We start from the raw sequence: 16,616 nt of genomic DNA on the forward strand, positions 1-16,616 counted from the left end.
ATCAGTATTATAAAAGACATTAATCATAAACCAAAAATTAATAATTAATGAATTAACTTAATGTTGAATAAAGGGTGACTGCTGCTAATAAGAAGCTAAAACCCCTCAGGCAATTATTTTATATATGCATATATATATATATCTTTCTGTGACACAAATACAGAATATAGACAAGGACTTCATTTTGGTTTACGCTGAAAATCCTGGACATACAGACTGATGTAAAATTAATACCCTACAAAGCTATAATGGATCACAGCTACATGAAGGCACGTTCCCCCTCTACGCTGTGTACTGAAGCACACTCCATTAAAGCCCTCATTTTATAACCGATGACACAAAAGCAGACAGCTGCAATAATACAAGAGCCTCAGTGAGCTTAATAAAGTTCCAGGAACATACAACTTTATCCCTTAGTTGCACAATCCAGGCCTAACAACAGTAACTGTTCATTCCAATATTCACTTTTTTCTGTATATTTATGTGAAAGATTAGGAAGAATTCCAACATCCTTACATTAAGTCCAAAGTGCATTCAAGCAGCAGAAAATCTTTCACAATATTCTGCATTTATAAAAATAATATTGAAAGAAAAATCCCACAATTTCTATTTTGAAGCCCTGCCTAGAAAAAGAGGTCTCCAATTAAGCTTGTTTTATAAAATACGAATATTATATAATCTTTTAGAAAAGTAGCATTAACAAGCTCTGTTCTTTGGATTCACCTTGCTTTAGGTTCAACCTGCACTGCTCAAAATTCCTGAGTTCATCAGCGATTCTACAAGCAAGCACTTGGTTTTCTGGTATCTTACCTCTACATCTTGGACCGTCCGTGGCTGAGCAATGCATAGTTTGTTTAGCAGCTGAAGTATCAACTCTTCAATGTAATACAGGGAATCTTCTTTTGCTGAAAGGTTTGGGTGAACCTGTTGCTGAACCTGTTCGAAGGGATTAGAAGTATTCATACTTTTTAATTCAAAGCTGTACAGAAGGATGAATCATAGCAAAAGCAGAGTAAAGAGTCAATCTGCGCTGTAGTGCTACAAATTCACATGCTTCCAGTAATTTCCCACAAGTTTTGCTATGTAGTTAAGATGGCAATTCCTATTCCTGCAAAGTTGGCATCTCTATTCAATTAATAACTATGTATTTAGCCTTTATGGCACAGAAGAAGTTTCAAGCCAAGGCAGATTTCTGCCAACAATGCAGTGAGAACAATTGCTGTAGGTAACTCTCCAGTTACTCATCCAGAGAATGAGTAACAAACAGTTATGTTACTAACCCTACGAATGAGTACTGGGTGACTGTGAACAGAGAAGGAGCGTGGACCCACCTGAGGAAAAAGACTTAATAAGCAAGGACACCAGGATTAGAATTAACCAGTCTGGCAGGAAACTGAATCAATGTGCTGTTAAAACCTGTGGCAATAAAAAGCCATGGCCATGACATGGGAGAAGGGCAAGAAGAACTCCTTGAGATGCCTCAGAACCAGAACACTAACTAGAACGTGAAACACTGTCTTGAGGCATGAGAAAGAGAGATGTGAAGATACAACAGAGAGGGAGACCTAAGGAAACACAGAAGTCAAAAATTCAGGAGTGTCAAGACTAGGAAACGCCCTTTGATAAAAGCTGACTTCCACCTCCCTCTAACGCAAGGTAGGATAACGCTTTTATCTCACTTCACAGAGATTAATCACAGCTTTTGTTTCCAAAGCTAAGATAGACCAGACACCTGAAACAGGCAACCTCAGCATGTGCCTGCACAAGCTAAAAGGCCACAATGAACTAGTCCTGGTCCAGCATGACTGTTTTTCTACTAAAAATCTCTCGGAACCAAACAACCCCACCTTAAAATAAAGGGTAAAAAAAGTACTCAGTCAACAGTTAGTCTATATACTCAGTTTTCTCTGGCAGCCTCTCAATCAGGAAAGTGCTAACTAGACCTTAGACTACTGCCAAAAGATTCATAAGTAATACAGTCCAGGGAAATTCCCTACTCTCCCCATACAAATTATATGTTAATCACCTCAAAAAAGTAATCTGTCTTACACTGGCATTCTGTGCATGGTTTCAAACACAAGCCAAATGGATCGGTAGTTTCCTGGGAGAAGACAATAACATCTTTGGATCAAACTCTGATCCTCTGAAATATAGGCACTTCTCCCTCTACAGACTACACGTGAGCCCACAAACACTGATGGCTTCTGAGAACTTCCTCCACATTAATTAAAATTTCACAGCAATACACCTTGGGGGCACTCAATTTGCAGCCCTGCAGGCTTTTGTAAATGGTGCAAAAACAAGACCAACAAGGAAGTAAGGTGTCTGGCCCGCTTCCTCCCCTGCCTGCTGCAAAGCTGCCCAGGAGCTGGAGCCACTGCAAGGAAAAGCTCACTGCTCCACCTCTGCCAAGGCCTGAAAGAAATGGGGGCACAGGGCTGTGCTTTGTCCCCCACACCTCCACGTGAGAAGAGGAGCCAGGATGGCCAACAGTTAGGGAGAAAAAGTGAAGATCCATGGAAGGGACCACTAGAAGGGGCTGCTGCTATTCATCTTCAATGTCCTAGAAGCAGAGACGATGACTTTGATGGAGAAGTCTACCAATGTACTGCTCATAGACAGGGGAGCACACAGACCAGGACCACACATACCAATGATGGGAATTCAAATGTCTCAGGGGAGCAGGAAGGGACACACACACTGAAAATGTGAAAACGTACCCTGGCTTTGATTGTATTGGAGATAATAATTAAGGTATTACACAGTGGTGGTAAAGACAGACTGCCAATCATGGGAGTTCCTGTGTGATACCCAGGGAGAGATGCCTTCCCAGGCAACAACACAGATATCTAGTGCTTAGTTCTGCACTGGCATCCTTCCTTAGGAAGCACGGGTGAAGAAGAAACACATTAATAAAGTTGTTGTACACTAAGGGAGAAGGTAATAAACATTTTGCTTCTAATCTAGCTGTCCAGTTTGGTTATAGAGTTTTATACAGCCCTCTAAGTATCATTTAGTCTTCTGCACCTCAAACATGAGTTTCTCTCTGCTTCTATAACTGTCGCACAGCTGACACGTATACAAGGTCCTGTACTACTGAAAAAAATAGCAACTAAAAAAAAAACAAAATCAAGAAAACCAAAAGCACTCCTTGAAAACACCTACTTAAGACTGCGGGTTTTCAACAATAGTCACTGCATTTCTTGTTCTTCCTGAGCATGAGAGTTTAATTCACGAAACAATGGAAAACCAGGAAGTGTTGAGTTAAGGTCCTGCCACCTATCTCTTACACAAGCACTACTAGAGCAAAAGCATTAGCTAGCTACCTAGGAAATAAGATGAAATTATATTACACCCACAACGAACCCTTAATGATGTTCTACAGAAATTACAAGAACAGGAGCTGTAAAATGAAAAAGAGAAGCTGTGCTCCCCTTTACAAGAAGATGGGCAACTCCCATCTACTGCATCAGATCGCAGTAATCCTCCTCCCCTCACAAGGGTAGCTCATTTTGAAAACAGACATCACTGCCACAACGAAAATGACTTCACTTGTAACTAACTTCACACTTTCCTCAGCTTTCTCAAGAGCATGTGGGTATCTATCAAGGGTGAGGATAAGCAGAGGAGCACAGAGTCCTCTTCCAACACTGGCAGAGAATTTCACCTTCATACAGTGAACATAAACTTAAGTGCTGGAATCAATTTTGCTTCTAAGGAGCAAACCTGACAACAAAGCTGAACATTTCTTGGTTGAGACAGCTCTTCCTGGAGGATTTAGAAATCAGCTTCCATTTGAAATGATACTGCCTGCAGCATTGCAGAAAGGCCCCAGGGGTACTTGCACACTCCCTGGCTTTAAGAGAAGTTATTTTACATGAGTGCTGTTACTGAGAAAAAACAACTTCATAGCGAGACACTGTTTTTCTTAGCAAACCAAAAAGTTATAAAAGCCGTGCACTGGCTGATCAAACCACAAGCCACTGTATCAAGGAGAAAACACTGTTTACAGTATTCACTAAGCCCTGACTGAAAGGACTGTAAAAGCAAAGAGACTGATAAAACACTGAATGTATGGGAAAAAAGCAGTAAGAATTACTGAGGACACTTTCGTTTCGGAAGGTGCATTCACTGATTTCAGCTTCAGACTGTAATATTTGAGCAGAACTGCATTAGCTGGCATGAAATAGTAACACCACAGTGAACACAGGGCTAAATTTTAATCTGACTTGTAACCGTTTCTCTTAAGAGTCAAAATACCTAAACCCACAATGCGTTGCACTAACCAGCAAGAGCTCTGCTGCAAGAATTTGAGCAGAAGCTATCACAGAATCACAGAATGGTTTGGAAGGGACCTTCCAAGATCACAGAATCAGAAACCATCCAGTTCCAAACCCCCTGCCACAGGCAGGGACACCTTCCACTAGACCAGGTTGCTCCAAGCCCTGTCCAACCTGGCCTTGAACACTGCCAGGGATGGGGCAGCCACAGCTTCTCTGGGCAACCTGTGCCAGCGCCTCACCACCCTCACAGGGAAGAACTTCTTCCTAATGTCTAACCTAAATCCACCTTCTGTTAGTTTAAAGCCATTGTCAGGAACCCTTGTCCTATCGCTGCTTGCTCTTATCAAAATTCCTTCCCCAGCTTTCTTGTCAGAACCTTTAGGTATTGGAAGAGGGAGAAACTAGTTTTTTTCATCTATTTTATATCTGAAACCACCCAAGCAGAGTGCCTTAAGTCATTAAAGAGGGAGATTGACGTTAGCAGGACTGTTTTTTACTGTGTCAGTCACATATGATTATTCCTTCACAAGCTCTTCCACGGAACAGAAATGAAGTAACGTGTAAATTACATAAACATGCCACTTAAACATCGTCTTAAGGCCTTTCTGGGGGACATATATTTATTTTAGATGGGAGTTCCTGAACTGCTCCTTCCCTTGCTCCTCTTTACTTCTCCCTACTCTTGCACCTCACCAACATGTGCATCTTTGATGAAAATCCAGCAGCAGCTTCACAGTGGTCTCTCCTTCCAATAGCCATAGCCTTCAGCAGATTTGGCAGAGGTCTCTGAGAGCTTGACTGCACCTGAACAAGCAGAGGCTCTAGAGGAAGACAAAAAACCCTTAAAGGTAAACTGAGATCTTTCTCTATTTCTTTCAAGAGACAGGTCCTGCACCATGCCACAAAAACTTCTAGAGAAAACAGGCAGCTGCAGAGATGAAGTCAGGCTCAAAATTCCTTCTCAGTGAGATGTTAATAGTCCTTACAGGTCCCTGGGAAGAAGTCTGCTAAGAAAAGATGAGGATGTAAGCCTTTCAAAGAAATATAGGACTAGAAACAAACCGATCTTATTTTTTGGAACTAATACAATGGCAGGCTTAATTCTGAACTGTGGGAATTCTGAATCCCAATAATATCTGGACTCGGGGAAACTCAGAAGTCCAGAGTATCAATGGGTTCTGTCTGAAACAACAAAAGCTGAGGAAAAACCAAACCAACAAACAAAAAAAAAATCAAAACTGCAAGTAACTTCTTTTTTAGTACTAATGAGACAAATGAGCAATTTGGCTGTACTGCCTAAATATACTTTGACATAATACATGTATTTTGGTAGTAAAAACATAATCAGAAAGTTCCAACTTTTCCACAGTAAGCACATCAGCAAAGCAACAGATTGTTCATAAAAAACCCCCAAACAACAACCAATCAACCAAGAACTGAAAAATCCCAAACCCATAACATGCACATCGAGTCTGTAGGCAGCATATACCATCACAAACATGTGAATTCATATTCCAGAAAGACTAGGCTAAAACATGCTCTTCCCTACTTATATTCAAAACAACTACATTTTCAGAAAACAGAATTCCAATATTACCCAACATTTCAAAACAAGAAGTTTCTAATTTAAAAAATGCCACCACAAAATGTGTTAGCATGATGATACATTTCTAAGCTTACTGTCCAAACAGGATAGCTTAATAAATTGCATGTTAAATTTGTAAACTGTTTGTAACCAAAACTACTCATTCCCCCTTTCCCACAGAGGCCAATTTCAACTTAGAAATGATTTATGTTTTACTTGCCTGGTAAAAACACAGTTACAGTACATCAGTGGACAAGTACAACTTTGCAGGGCTGTTTGTTTACTTCAAGAACAAAGCATATAAATTTGGGAGCATGAAAAATAATTAGAACATAAAAGTTAAATATTTACTATCACGGGCTGGTTAAGGTCTTGCCAACACTTGTCAGTATTTCCATACGCTATGTTCAAGGTGATGAAAATGCATTCCTGACAGAGAAAGCAGCATTAGGTTTGTCCCATACCAAGAAGCTGAAAGCCAGGAAGAGAAAAAAAACCCTAATCTGACAACTATCTGGTTTCTGGTTGAGGTCTTATTCCTTACCTTTTCTAAAGATAAAAAGAAAACACTGTCTATTAGAAACATAAAACATCTACTCCAAAGGCATTCATCTGGATGATGTTCTAGAGGAAGAAGGGAACCAGATGTAGTAACTTAAAGGACTCTGATTCTCTTATTCAGTGTAAGATGTCAGCATTGATGTTCTCAATTTTCAAGTGTAAATACAGCATAATTCTTTGGAAAGAACCACAAAGATTTAAATACTCATAGAGCTATCCCAAATAAAAAGGCACTGGCAACTTTTTAAAACCTCCACACATTCCTATCTTTATTTCCAGTACAGCAATTTCTAGATGGCTCATCTTTCTTAAATTAAACTAATAAATTCTGATAGAGGAACAGTATGAAGCAATCTTTTAAGCAAAACAGAACATAGTAATTTATCTGCATGCACTATTTTAGCTTTTTGACTGTGATTCTGAACATTTGATTCATGGTTAGCAAAATAACCAAATAATCTCTTCAGCGAAGTAACTGAGCTACAAAAAGCATCTCAGGTGTAGATCATCCGTCAGTTGACTGACTGCTGAAAGGTGACTGTACAGGGGTGATTAAACACTCATCTTACCGCACCACTTCAGTGTAAATACGTATTTTCTTTTTCCCATCATTAGCTATTTACTATTTTGCTCTAGTATATTCTAATTGAGGGGAGGGTGAATTAGATGTTCACAATGGGTGTGCAGACAGAGATCTGCATTCTGACACAGTTTTGAAGATGATCCTAAGATCTGCTAGGAAGCCTGTTTGGTGCAGGCAGAGTCACTGAATCATTTCGGTTGTAAAAGACTTTTAAGATCAGAGTCCAACTGTTAACTCAGCACTGCCAAGCCTACCACTACACCATATCCCTAAGTGCCATCTTAGTGTACTGTGGATAGGAAAACAGGGTAACAACAAAATAGTCTCAAAAAAACCCCAGTATATTAAAACCTTTTTGTTCAAGATGTGGCTTTTTATTTAACGGAGGGAAAAAAAAAAAAAAATCATTCAGAGAGTGATCTTCCCCCAGTTCCTTAACTGCTTTTTAAACATACATTGATCATGATAGCACAAATGCTGCTGTTCAGTCAGGCGATAAATTGTAAATCAAAACCATCTTTTTCTGCAATGAGCTGTAGGATGTAAAGCACCTCAGTGGCACATGGTGGAAGGGGGTGGTGGATCCCTGCGAGGACAGCAGCACTGATTTCAGGTTTCTGCTGATTACGGCACAGATGGGTTTCCTCCAACAGCTGCCTGGAGGTAGTTTCGCCTGCTGGCAGTTCCCTACCATGCCTTCCTTCTGCTCCATCTGCATTTCCTGTCTGGTTTCTCACACCACCTTCACAGTTTCTGCTTTTCTACCAAACACAAAGTATCTCCTTTCTCCAGTTGATGTTTCCTTTTATACAGAGTCATGAAACTAAAATGTGTGTATGTTTACGTGTGCACAAACACAACATTTTAATCTTAAAAACAGATGGAAAATTAAGCATTTGGATTTTATCCATTCATATAAACCACCCTGTTTAAATTGAGATAAACCCTGACTGAGCCAGGCACAGCCTCTGCCCTGTGATACTGAAGGAAAACACCACAGCCAATGTGGAGACCACTGTGCACATCTTAATTTAATGCTAATGGCTTCTAATTCTCCCTCAATTCTTAAACACACCATTTCCCAAAGCTGAGGGCTGCTCCAAGCACCCACAAGCTCTCTCCCCACTTTTTACACCACACCACTCCTCAGAAGAACCACTCACCCACGTAAACTGAATTATTCAAACAAGTTGGTAAATTTTCAATTAGACCTTTAGAAGAATTAAACATAAAAACTAATTCATGAGCAACGCAGGCCAGCAGAGTGAGTTCTGAGATTGTGTTTTAAGTGGACAGACACACAGATGAAATAAGAATAAAGAACGAGAACGAAAGATAAAAACTACAAAAAAGAAGCACCAAACCTTAAATTTGGAGTCACTGACTGTCATTTCTTTTTGAACCAGATGATCATTGAACTAACATTAAAAAAATTAGCGACAACAAAGAGGCCATAAATGGGAAAAAAAGATGTCCTCAGCATGTCTTTTGACATGACTAACCTGCCGAAGTCAAGGAAGCACACCACTCATCTGAAAAGCCTGGGACTTCGAGAGGTAATTAAAAAAGCAAATAAAAAACTCAACAGCTTCTCCACATGAGGTTAGATAATGTGCAAAGAGGAAAAGAGAGGTGAACAACTGGGGAGAGAAGGAGAGATGACGGAAAGGGGACAATGATACATTTCAACAGTGAAACAGCTCAAGTGCAATAGAGACCATGCATGAAATGGGATGAGAAAATGAGGGAATCCTGGAATGGTTTGGGTTGGAAGGGGCCTTAAAGCTCATCCAGTTCCAACCCCCCTGCCACAGGGAAGGACACCTTTCGCTAGACCAGGTTGCTCAAAGCCCTGCACAACCTGGCCTTGAACCCTGCAGGGATGGGGCAGCCACAGCTTCTCTGGGCAATCTGGGCCAGCACCTCACCACCCTCACAGGGAAGAGTTTACTCATATCTAATCTAAATCTACCCTCTTTCACTTTAAAGCCATTACCCCTTATTCTAGGAAGCCAGCTTATGCAGCACGCCAAGGGGCAAGACAACAAGCAGTGAGGTGGACAAAGGCATAAGAGCAACATGAATCACTGCAGTAAATGCTTTCGTTTGGTTTTCCTTCCTGTGCCCAGTTAGCCTGTCAGGTCTTCCAAGTCGACGCAAACGCCAATTTCCACGTTGCATTTTAACAACAGGTAGGAAGTGTTTCTTCTGCTAATGCTGCCAAATGAAATACATCATTCCTACTACTTTTAAACATCTCTGATCTTATTTCACGCCACTGCCTGAGAAATTTGCCAACTGCAGATTCTAGTGACAGTATTTAAGCTAAACAGTATAAAAACAAACAAACAAAAAAGGCATAAAAAAAAAAGGATTTAAGTAGAAGAACCAGCCCCCTTTGGTTCCAAATTTTATTCATGATAGTATTTATTCAATAACAAAAAAAAAAAGCCAGTCTATGTACTTGTAAGAGACTAAAACCAACTTATAATGATACCAATCTGCTACTGGGAATAAAAGAAGTCTGGAGGAATTCGCCTGTTGTTTACAGTGGCTTGGTAGCATCCACTTCACTGGGACTTGCTGCTCCTTTCCACACCTCCAGCCACCTCTTGATTGTGAGCACAGTGTTGTGAGGCAACAACCGGATCTGTGCTTCAAACTTATGCGGGTCTATGTATTTCACAAGTAATTACATATCACCAGCACTTCCCTTGCTTGCCATTCTCCCAGCAGAGGCATTCCTGTTTGCAGGAACTGAAAACCTGCAAGGGTCCAGGCTTCAGAGCTCTAGCAAGTGTATTCATTAGATGCAAAATAACCTAAGTAAAACTATCATTTTAAAACATCATAACAAGCAACTTTAGCACTGAAATTATAATGCATTAAATAATAATGCATGCTGATGAAATCAGCATGTATTAAATAATAATCCATGTTAATGAAATTAGCATGCATTAAAAATAATCCATTATAATGACACTATAATTAAATAATTCTAACCCAAGGGGGCCTGATCCTGCAATGGACAGAGCAGTGAAGAAAATGAGGCAGTCCCTGTACATACCCTATTACTAAACAGAATACAAACCATGCAACCTCACACAAGAGCTGTGTCATTCATCATACATTAAGTCTCGTATGGTTTAAAATATAGAGAAGCACTGAATTAATGTAAACCTTAAAATGTCCTCAGAATGGTCTTTTATATTTCTGCATGCAACATTTGCTAAGAATAAACCCTTCAGTCATGCTCTAGAAATCTGATGAGTAGTCCAGAGCAATAGTGGAATTGTTTTAGAAAATGCAAATAGTGTACAGTGCTGTGATTATACCAACATGTGTAGTGCCTGCAGAAATGTATTAACTGTTTGACAGTCTCTATTTGTACATAATAAAGAAAACCAAAACAATAATACAATTTTATTTAGAAAAAAATCAAAGAACAAAGCAACTGAATGTACAGCTCTTGTTTACAGAAACACATTTTTAATTTGCCAGTAGATTTGTAAGCACACATAAAATGATACTGCATGCTAAGAACACACAACATTTCAGGGCCAATAAATCCATATACACATACCCAACAATGTACTATGCACTATTTTCAGAAACACACACTAGTTCCATGCAGTCACCCATTTAATTTTGAAAACTTGTTCCAAGTAATTGGAACAGAAATTTATTCCAGGTAGCAATAGATGATAGGTGGCATTAATGAAGTTTTCAATTGCAATTCCCAAGAACTTCTTATACAATGCATGTCCATTACATCGAAACTGGGACCTTCAGTGGGTGTGTGGGAGTTACACATTCAGCTAGCACAGAGATTCATACACAATTTTTTTGGACTGCTCTGTAATCCCTGAAAAATCATTTCAGTTCTGGGAAGTTTCATCTGGAAGAAAGTTGACCGCAAGAACAAGCTTTGGCACCAGACCTGTGCTAGGAAACCCAGTTACAAAATTGAAATGCCAGCTTTAGAAATGGGTTGCATAATTTGACATCTTTCCCCACAAAGGCCATGGGCCAGGAACAGCTAAAAACCAAACAACTCAAAATAAACCCAAACAACAAACACCCGCAGAGATAAGAAAGGGGGAGAGTGCAAATTCCACACCACTGCAGAAGATCCTGCTTCAAAAGGGTCCTGGTTTCACTGGAGACGGATCTGGCCAGGCATGGAGGAGAGGAGCAGAAACACCCCTCACTCGTCGCAGCCCTCTCAAATGGCATTGCCCTGCTGAGCACCAGCTTTAATGACGCTGCCAGTATCAACGTCCCAAGAATTCAAACCAACCAACCCCGCCAGCGGGGCGCTTGAAACGCATGTGATTCCTGTTGGAACAGCTGCCTGCGTGCTTCGAGAATTATTCAAAGAGACATTGTGATCCCTTAATAACTGAAGTCAGTTCCCAGATTAAAAGCCTTTATAAAGCTTAGATTGTAGATCTGTTTGAAGTGATTTACTTGCTACAAACAGCAGTTCAAGTAACTTTAACCTACACAACCAGATAAATATATTGTTTTCTTCTGATTCATTTACTTTGATAGGACATTTATAATAACTTTCATTATACTCGCTTCTTACTTAGGTTTCCAGCACAGCAACAGAAGACAGCAAAATGTTTTAGAGTAAGGGCATGCTTGCTGTCTACCAGCTGGAAGAGAGGCAATACATGAAACTGCTTTAAAATTTTCTACTTAATAGATTCCATAGTGACAGGGCTAAGCATATGATGATATAAATACATATATTTTAAAGGTATTTTAAAACATCTGGTTTAATGATGTCTTGCTGTTTAGAACTGGGGTTTTTTCTCCTAAAAATATTCACACTGGTAGGTATAATTTACCACTGTGCTAATTTTAAGGATGAATGGCCACTTAAATGCCTACAGAATATTGTTCAAAAGACAGATTTTCATCTTTTTTCCACATACTGAAGTAAGAACTGATGTATTTTACCATTCCCCACCACCACCACCCCCCTCGATTAATTCTACACAGTTGACATGTAACAAAAGTAAATGTAAGGGTTTAAAAGTAGTTTGATAAAAAGTAGCAACCTTAAACTTGCTGAATGCTGGAGAGCTTCAAAGCATGTTACGTACTTAAAAGTCAAGAAGCAAGGAAATATTGCTTGTTGTTAGTACTGGCTCCTTGTCCACCTCCACATCTTTCCCTGTTTCAGAATGAAGATTTCTCACACCTTAACATACACAAGGAAAACCAAAACCTCTTTTTCTAGTACCACTTTCTCTTCAGAAAGTGTTAACAAGAAAAGCTTTCAAGAATGGGAAACAGAACAGTGTCTCCGCACTTGCAGCGTACACTACTCTGATGAAAACCCAGGCCAGAAGTTTAAGAAAATCTCTGTTTCAGGCATTTAACTGAAAAGTTTCTGAAGCTCAGACTTTAAAATTTTCATTGCAAAAGCAACCTGCTTGAAAAGATCCTGTCTAAACCGGCTGACGAGACAATTTTTGCACCTCTTCAGAACAAAATTACAAACTATTTGAAAACTGTGGTAACATTTTTAGAAATTCTGGAACTAACACGAGATCCGATGCTTTGGGGCACACTTTGGATTGAATGCCGCACTTTTCAGCTCTCCTATAGACAACGGAAACACTCTCATCTCATTATGGAAGTGAAAATGCAAGATGTAAACAAAACAACCTATAAATTTTCTAAAATGTCCTGGTTTAAAAATGTCCAGTGCTCACATTAGGGCATTTGAGTTTTAAAGAATATATTAAAACTGATAGTGTCTCCCTGATAGCCTGACTGCAACAACTAGAACAATGATACAGTTTTGACTCACTGATACTGTGTGTTCATAGAAGAAATGCCCATTACAGTACAATTGCTTCATGCTAAAGGGTGGGTACTGCAGACAAGGAACTTTCCCAGGAAGAAAAAATTTGTCTATAAGCAACTTCAAATTTTTACAAGTAGTCACTGATACCATAGAATTCACAGAACAGTTAGGGTTGGAAAGGACCTTAAGATCATCTAGTTCCAACCCCTGTGCAATGGATAGGGACACCTCCCACTAAACCATGTCACTCAAGGCTCTGTCCAGCCTGGCCTTGAACAAAGCCAGGGATGGGGCATTTATAACTTCCTTGGGCAACCCATTCCAGTGCCTCACCACCCTCACAGTAAAGAACTTCTTCCTATAAAATCTAATTTCAACTTCCCCTGTTTAAGTTTTAACCCGTTACCCCTTGTCCTACCACTACAGTTCCTAACGAAGAGTCCCTCTCCAGCATCCTTATATCAAGACTTCATTTCCTCTGGTTTAGAAAGTCTAAGTTCCTGCTAAGTTTCTCTTCACCAAAAACAAGTGTACAGAGACAGCAATTGGTAAGAGCAGCATTAATTCAGCAACTTTTATGCTATTTGTATTTCAGAATGATAAAAACACTTCAAGTTTTAAAGAAATCCTTTTGGTCAAACTGATACAGCTACAACTGACATTTGGATGGATGCCACTTGGTGTCAAGCTCCAGTGATTGGGAAAGGAGCAACTTTAGGAATGGCATTCCCTAAGCTTCCGAAGACACACACTGGAAAGCAACTACTATGAGGAAGAGGAGATTCAAACAGTAGAAAGCCCAGGATTCTTCAGACAGGCGATTAGTGGGTTCTATGCCAGCCACAAGACTAAGCTGCCTTCAGTAGCTTTTAATACAAGTGATACAAGGGCCCAAAACAAATGCAAATCTTTGATTCTCCTTTTTATATAATTTAAAGAGAGAGAATAATTACCCCACACCATCACAAAATCTATTCTTCAAGAAAAAAAAACCAAGACAAACCACCACTCCCACAAGCGTCTGCTTTATGTGTATGGCAGTGCTGCTCAGCACCAGAGATCCAGATCAGCAGGCCGTGATGTTAAGAACTGTATCACAGCCCTCATCCCTTGCAATGGCAACAAGCAAATGACACACAGCAGAACATCATCACCCCCTCCAGACCCCACCAGCCTCAATTTAACCCACTCTCTCTGCTATTGGGGGTGTCCTACCTAAGGGACATGACCTTAAGGGGTGATGTGCTGTGCAAAACCCACCATAAAAAGATAAATCTTTTTCCCATGACAGGCTAAGCGGTTTCCCACACATTTTATCTCACTTATGCAGTGCGCAGTTGTTTCTTAATAAAACACAGGCTGTCTTTAGCCTCCGCCACTGCTGTTTAATCAACAGCCTGGCATTGCAATGGGCAGCATATGAGCAGCACCTCGGCTGGGTGGTCAGCAAGGGAGCGTGGTCCGGGAAAGGGCATGGAGGAGCTGTCTGGAGAAATGTCACGGATGGAAGGCTGCCCTTCCAACAGCACATCCTAAAGGCAAATCAGTAGTACGAGCGGCCTCAAAGCCAGCGGCCCCATTGAGAAGGCAGGGACAGCACTTTTAGCAAGGGCTACTTAAGGAGGAGAAGCAGCCTGTGACAGGAGCAGAGCCTGCTCGGCACACATTGCCATCGGGCAGCATCTTCACACAAAGAAGCACCGAAGGCAAGACAGGAGCATGGGCACCGTCGGGACGTGAGCCCGGGCACCCTGCTGCGGGTGACTGCCGCGGACGGCCCCTCCTGAGCGGGGGCCAGCAGGAGAACCTCCGGGGTCCCCTCTCAACGTCTGCTCGCCGAGGCCTGGCCGCCGGGACGAACGAGCACACGGTGCGAAGGAGCAGGAGCCAGGAAGGCCAGGGGAACTGTGCAAGCAAAGGGCCAGACGTCCCTGCTCTGCCCGACAGGGCTGCCGGGGTCATGGGCATCTGCACCAGAGCTGCGCACCCGACCACGGTGCGGCAGGACAGGCACTGCCCCCACTGCGGAGCGGCCCCAGAGCCCGGCAGAAGGGCGGGGAAGGGGCTCTCCCGGGGCCGGGGGCCGCAGCGCGCCGTGAGGCGCAGGTGCCGCCCGCCACGAGCCCCAGACGCCGCCGGCGGACTGACCTTGCGCAGGGCGGGCACGAAGAGCCCCCGCCATTTCGGACCGTTCTCCTCGCCGAAGAACTCGTACGGCTGCGGTGGCGGCTGCATGGCGCCCACCGGCGGCTCCTCCTCATCGGGACCGCCCGCCTCGCCGCTCCCCGCCGGCTACAGCGCCCGGGGCATGGGGGGAGAAACAGGGGAGACAACGCGGTGGGGGCGCTGAGGGGAAGGAGAAGCCGGCGCTGGTGCTCGTCAGGGCCGGGCCGGGCCGCGCTGGGCTCTCGGCCGCCGCAGGCTCGCTGCTCACCCCCCCGCCCGGGCGGCCATCACATCCGGCGCGGGAGGGGCCGGGCTCCGGGCCGCCCGCCGTGAGCTGACGGGGCGTCGGGTGAAGCGCCTCGGCCCCGCTCGCTGCGGCCCCGCTACCGCTGGCGCCCTCCACGCGCATGCGCGGCCGCCAGCATTCTGCCCTCCCCCGCCCACTACCGCGGCGCCCCCTGCCGGCCGTGCCGCAGGTGGGGGTACCGCACTGCATCCGCACGGTGGCACGGCCGAGTCAGGCCATTGACGCGGAGTAGGGCAGAGCTCTGGCCCCGCTCCACATCCCTGAGCTCTTGGATGTCCGCTTGTTGCTGGCCACGACCGTCCCACAACATCTCCCTCTCCTGCGTGCGAGGCTGTAAGGGCTGCCGCACCCTCAGCCTGCTCCTCCTGCCCCTGCTACATCCTTCCCTTCCTCTTCCCTTCAGCTTGCTGCAAACAGCCTCACTTTGTGCAAGGCTCAACCAGAACCACCGTCCTGGGAGAAGGGACCACAGCAGTGGCAGTGCAATGAGCTCCCAGCACCAGCGACCTACCTCGGCTGTTTTTCTCCCTACCTCGAAGCAGTTTTCCTCTGCACCCTGCAGAACACCAGCTGTTGCTGTTCCTTCCACCCCCAGTCACACTTTCCCTCAGGGTCTGGTTTTGGGACCAGTACTGTTTGACATCATTGTCAGTGACATGGACAATGGGATCAAGTGCACACTCAGAAAGTTTGACACCACCACCAAGCTTTGTGGTGTGGCTGACACGCTGGAGGGAAGGGATGCCATCCAGAGGGATCTGTGAAGGCTGGAGAGGTGAGACAGTGCCAGCCTCATGAGATTCAACAAAGTCAATTGCAAGGTCCTGAAAGTTTTGAGCAATGCCAAGCACTGGATTTAGAGCAGCCTTGAGGAGAAGGACATGGGGGTGTTGGTTGACAAGAAGCTCAACATCACCCAGCAGTGTGCGCTTGCCTCCCAGAAAGCCAACTGAGCTCTTGGCTGCATCACCAGCAGCGTGACCAGTGATGAGATCCCACCTGCAGAACTGTGTGCAGCACTGGGACCCCACCACAAGAGAACATGCACCTGTTGGAGCAAGTTCAGAGGAGGCCACAAAGATACTCTGAGGGCTGGAGCACCTCTGCTATGGAGACAGGCTGAGAGAGTTGGGGCTGTTCAGCCTGGAGAAAAGGAGGCTCCAGGCAGCTTCCAGTGTCTAAAGGGGCTGACAAGAGAGCTGGAGAGGGACTTTTGACATGGGCCTGTAGGGAAGGGACAAGACAGGATGGCTTTAAACTGACAGACGCTAGATTTAGATTAGCTATTAGGAAGAAAGGGATAAAGT

At 43.4% G+C, this 16,616-nt stretch overlaps 1 protein-coding gene across 1 annotated transcript in view; it reads right to left on the minus strand.

The window, feature by feature from the left end:
- Window positions 1-15,379, minus strand: part of SOS2 (SOS Ras/Rho guanine nucleotide exchange factor 2) — a 58,011-nt gene extending 42,632 nt beyond the window's left edge. The window contains exons 1-2 of the mRNA XM_080617167.1: window positions 14,985-15,379; window positions 811-936 (exon numbers count right to left, since the gene is read on the minus strand). Coding sequence (XP_080473293.1) covers window positions 811-936; window positions 14,985-15,071 — 213 coding nt within the window. The 5' untranslated portion in view covers window positions 15,072-15,379. The remainder of the gene's footprint in view (window positions 1-810; window positions 937-14,984) is intronic.
- Window positions 15,380-16,616: the final 1,237 nt, after the last annotated feature.

The sequence above is a fragment of the Psittacula echo genome (genome assembly GCF_963264785.1).
Source record: "Psittacula echo genome assembly, chromosome: 5".
NCBI lineage: Eukaryota > Metazoa > Chordata > Aves > Psittaciformes > Psittacidae > Psittacula > Psittacula echo.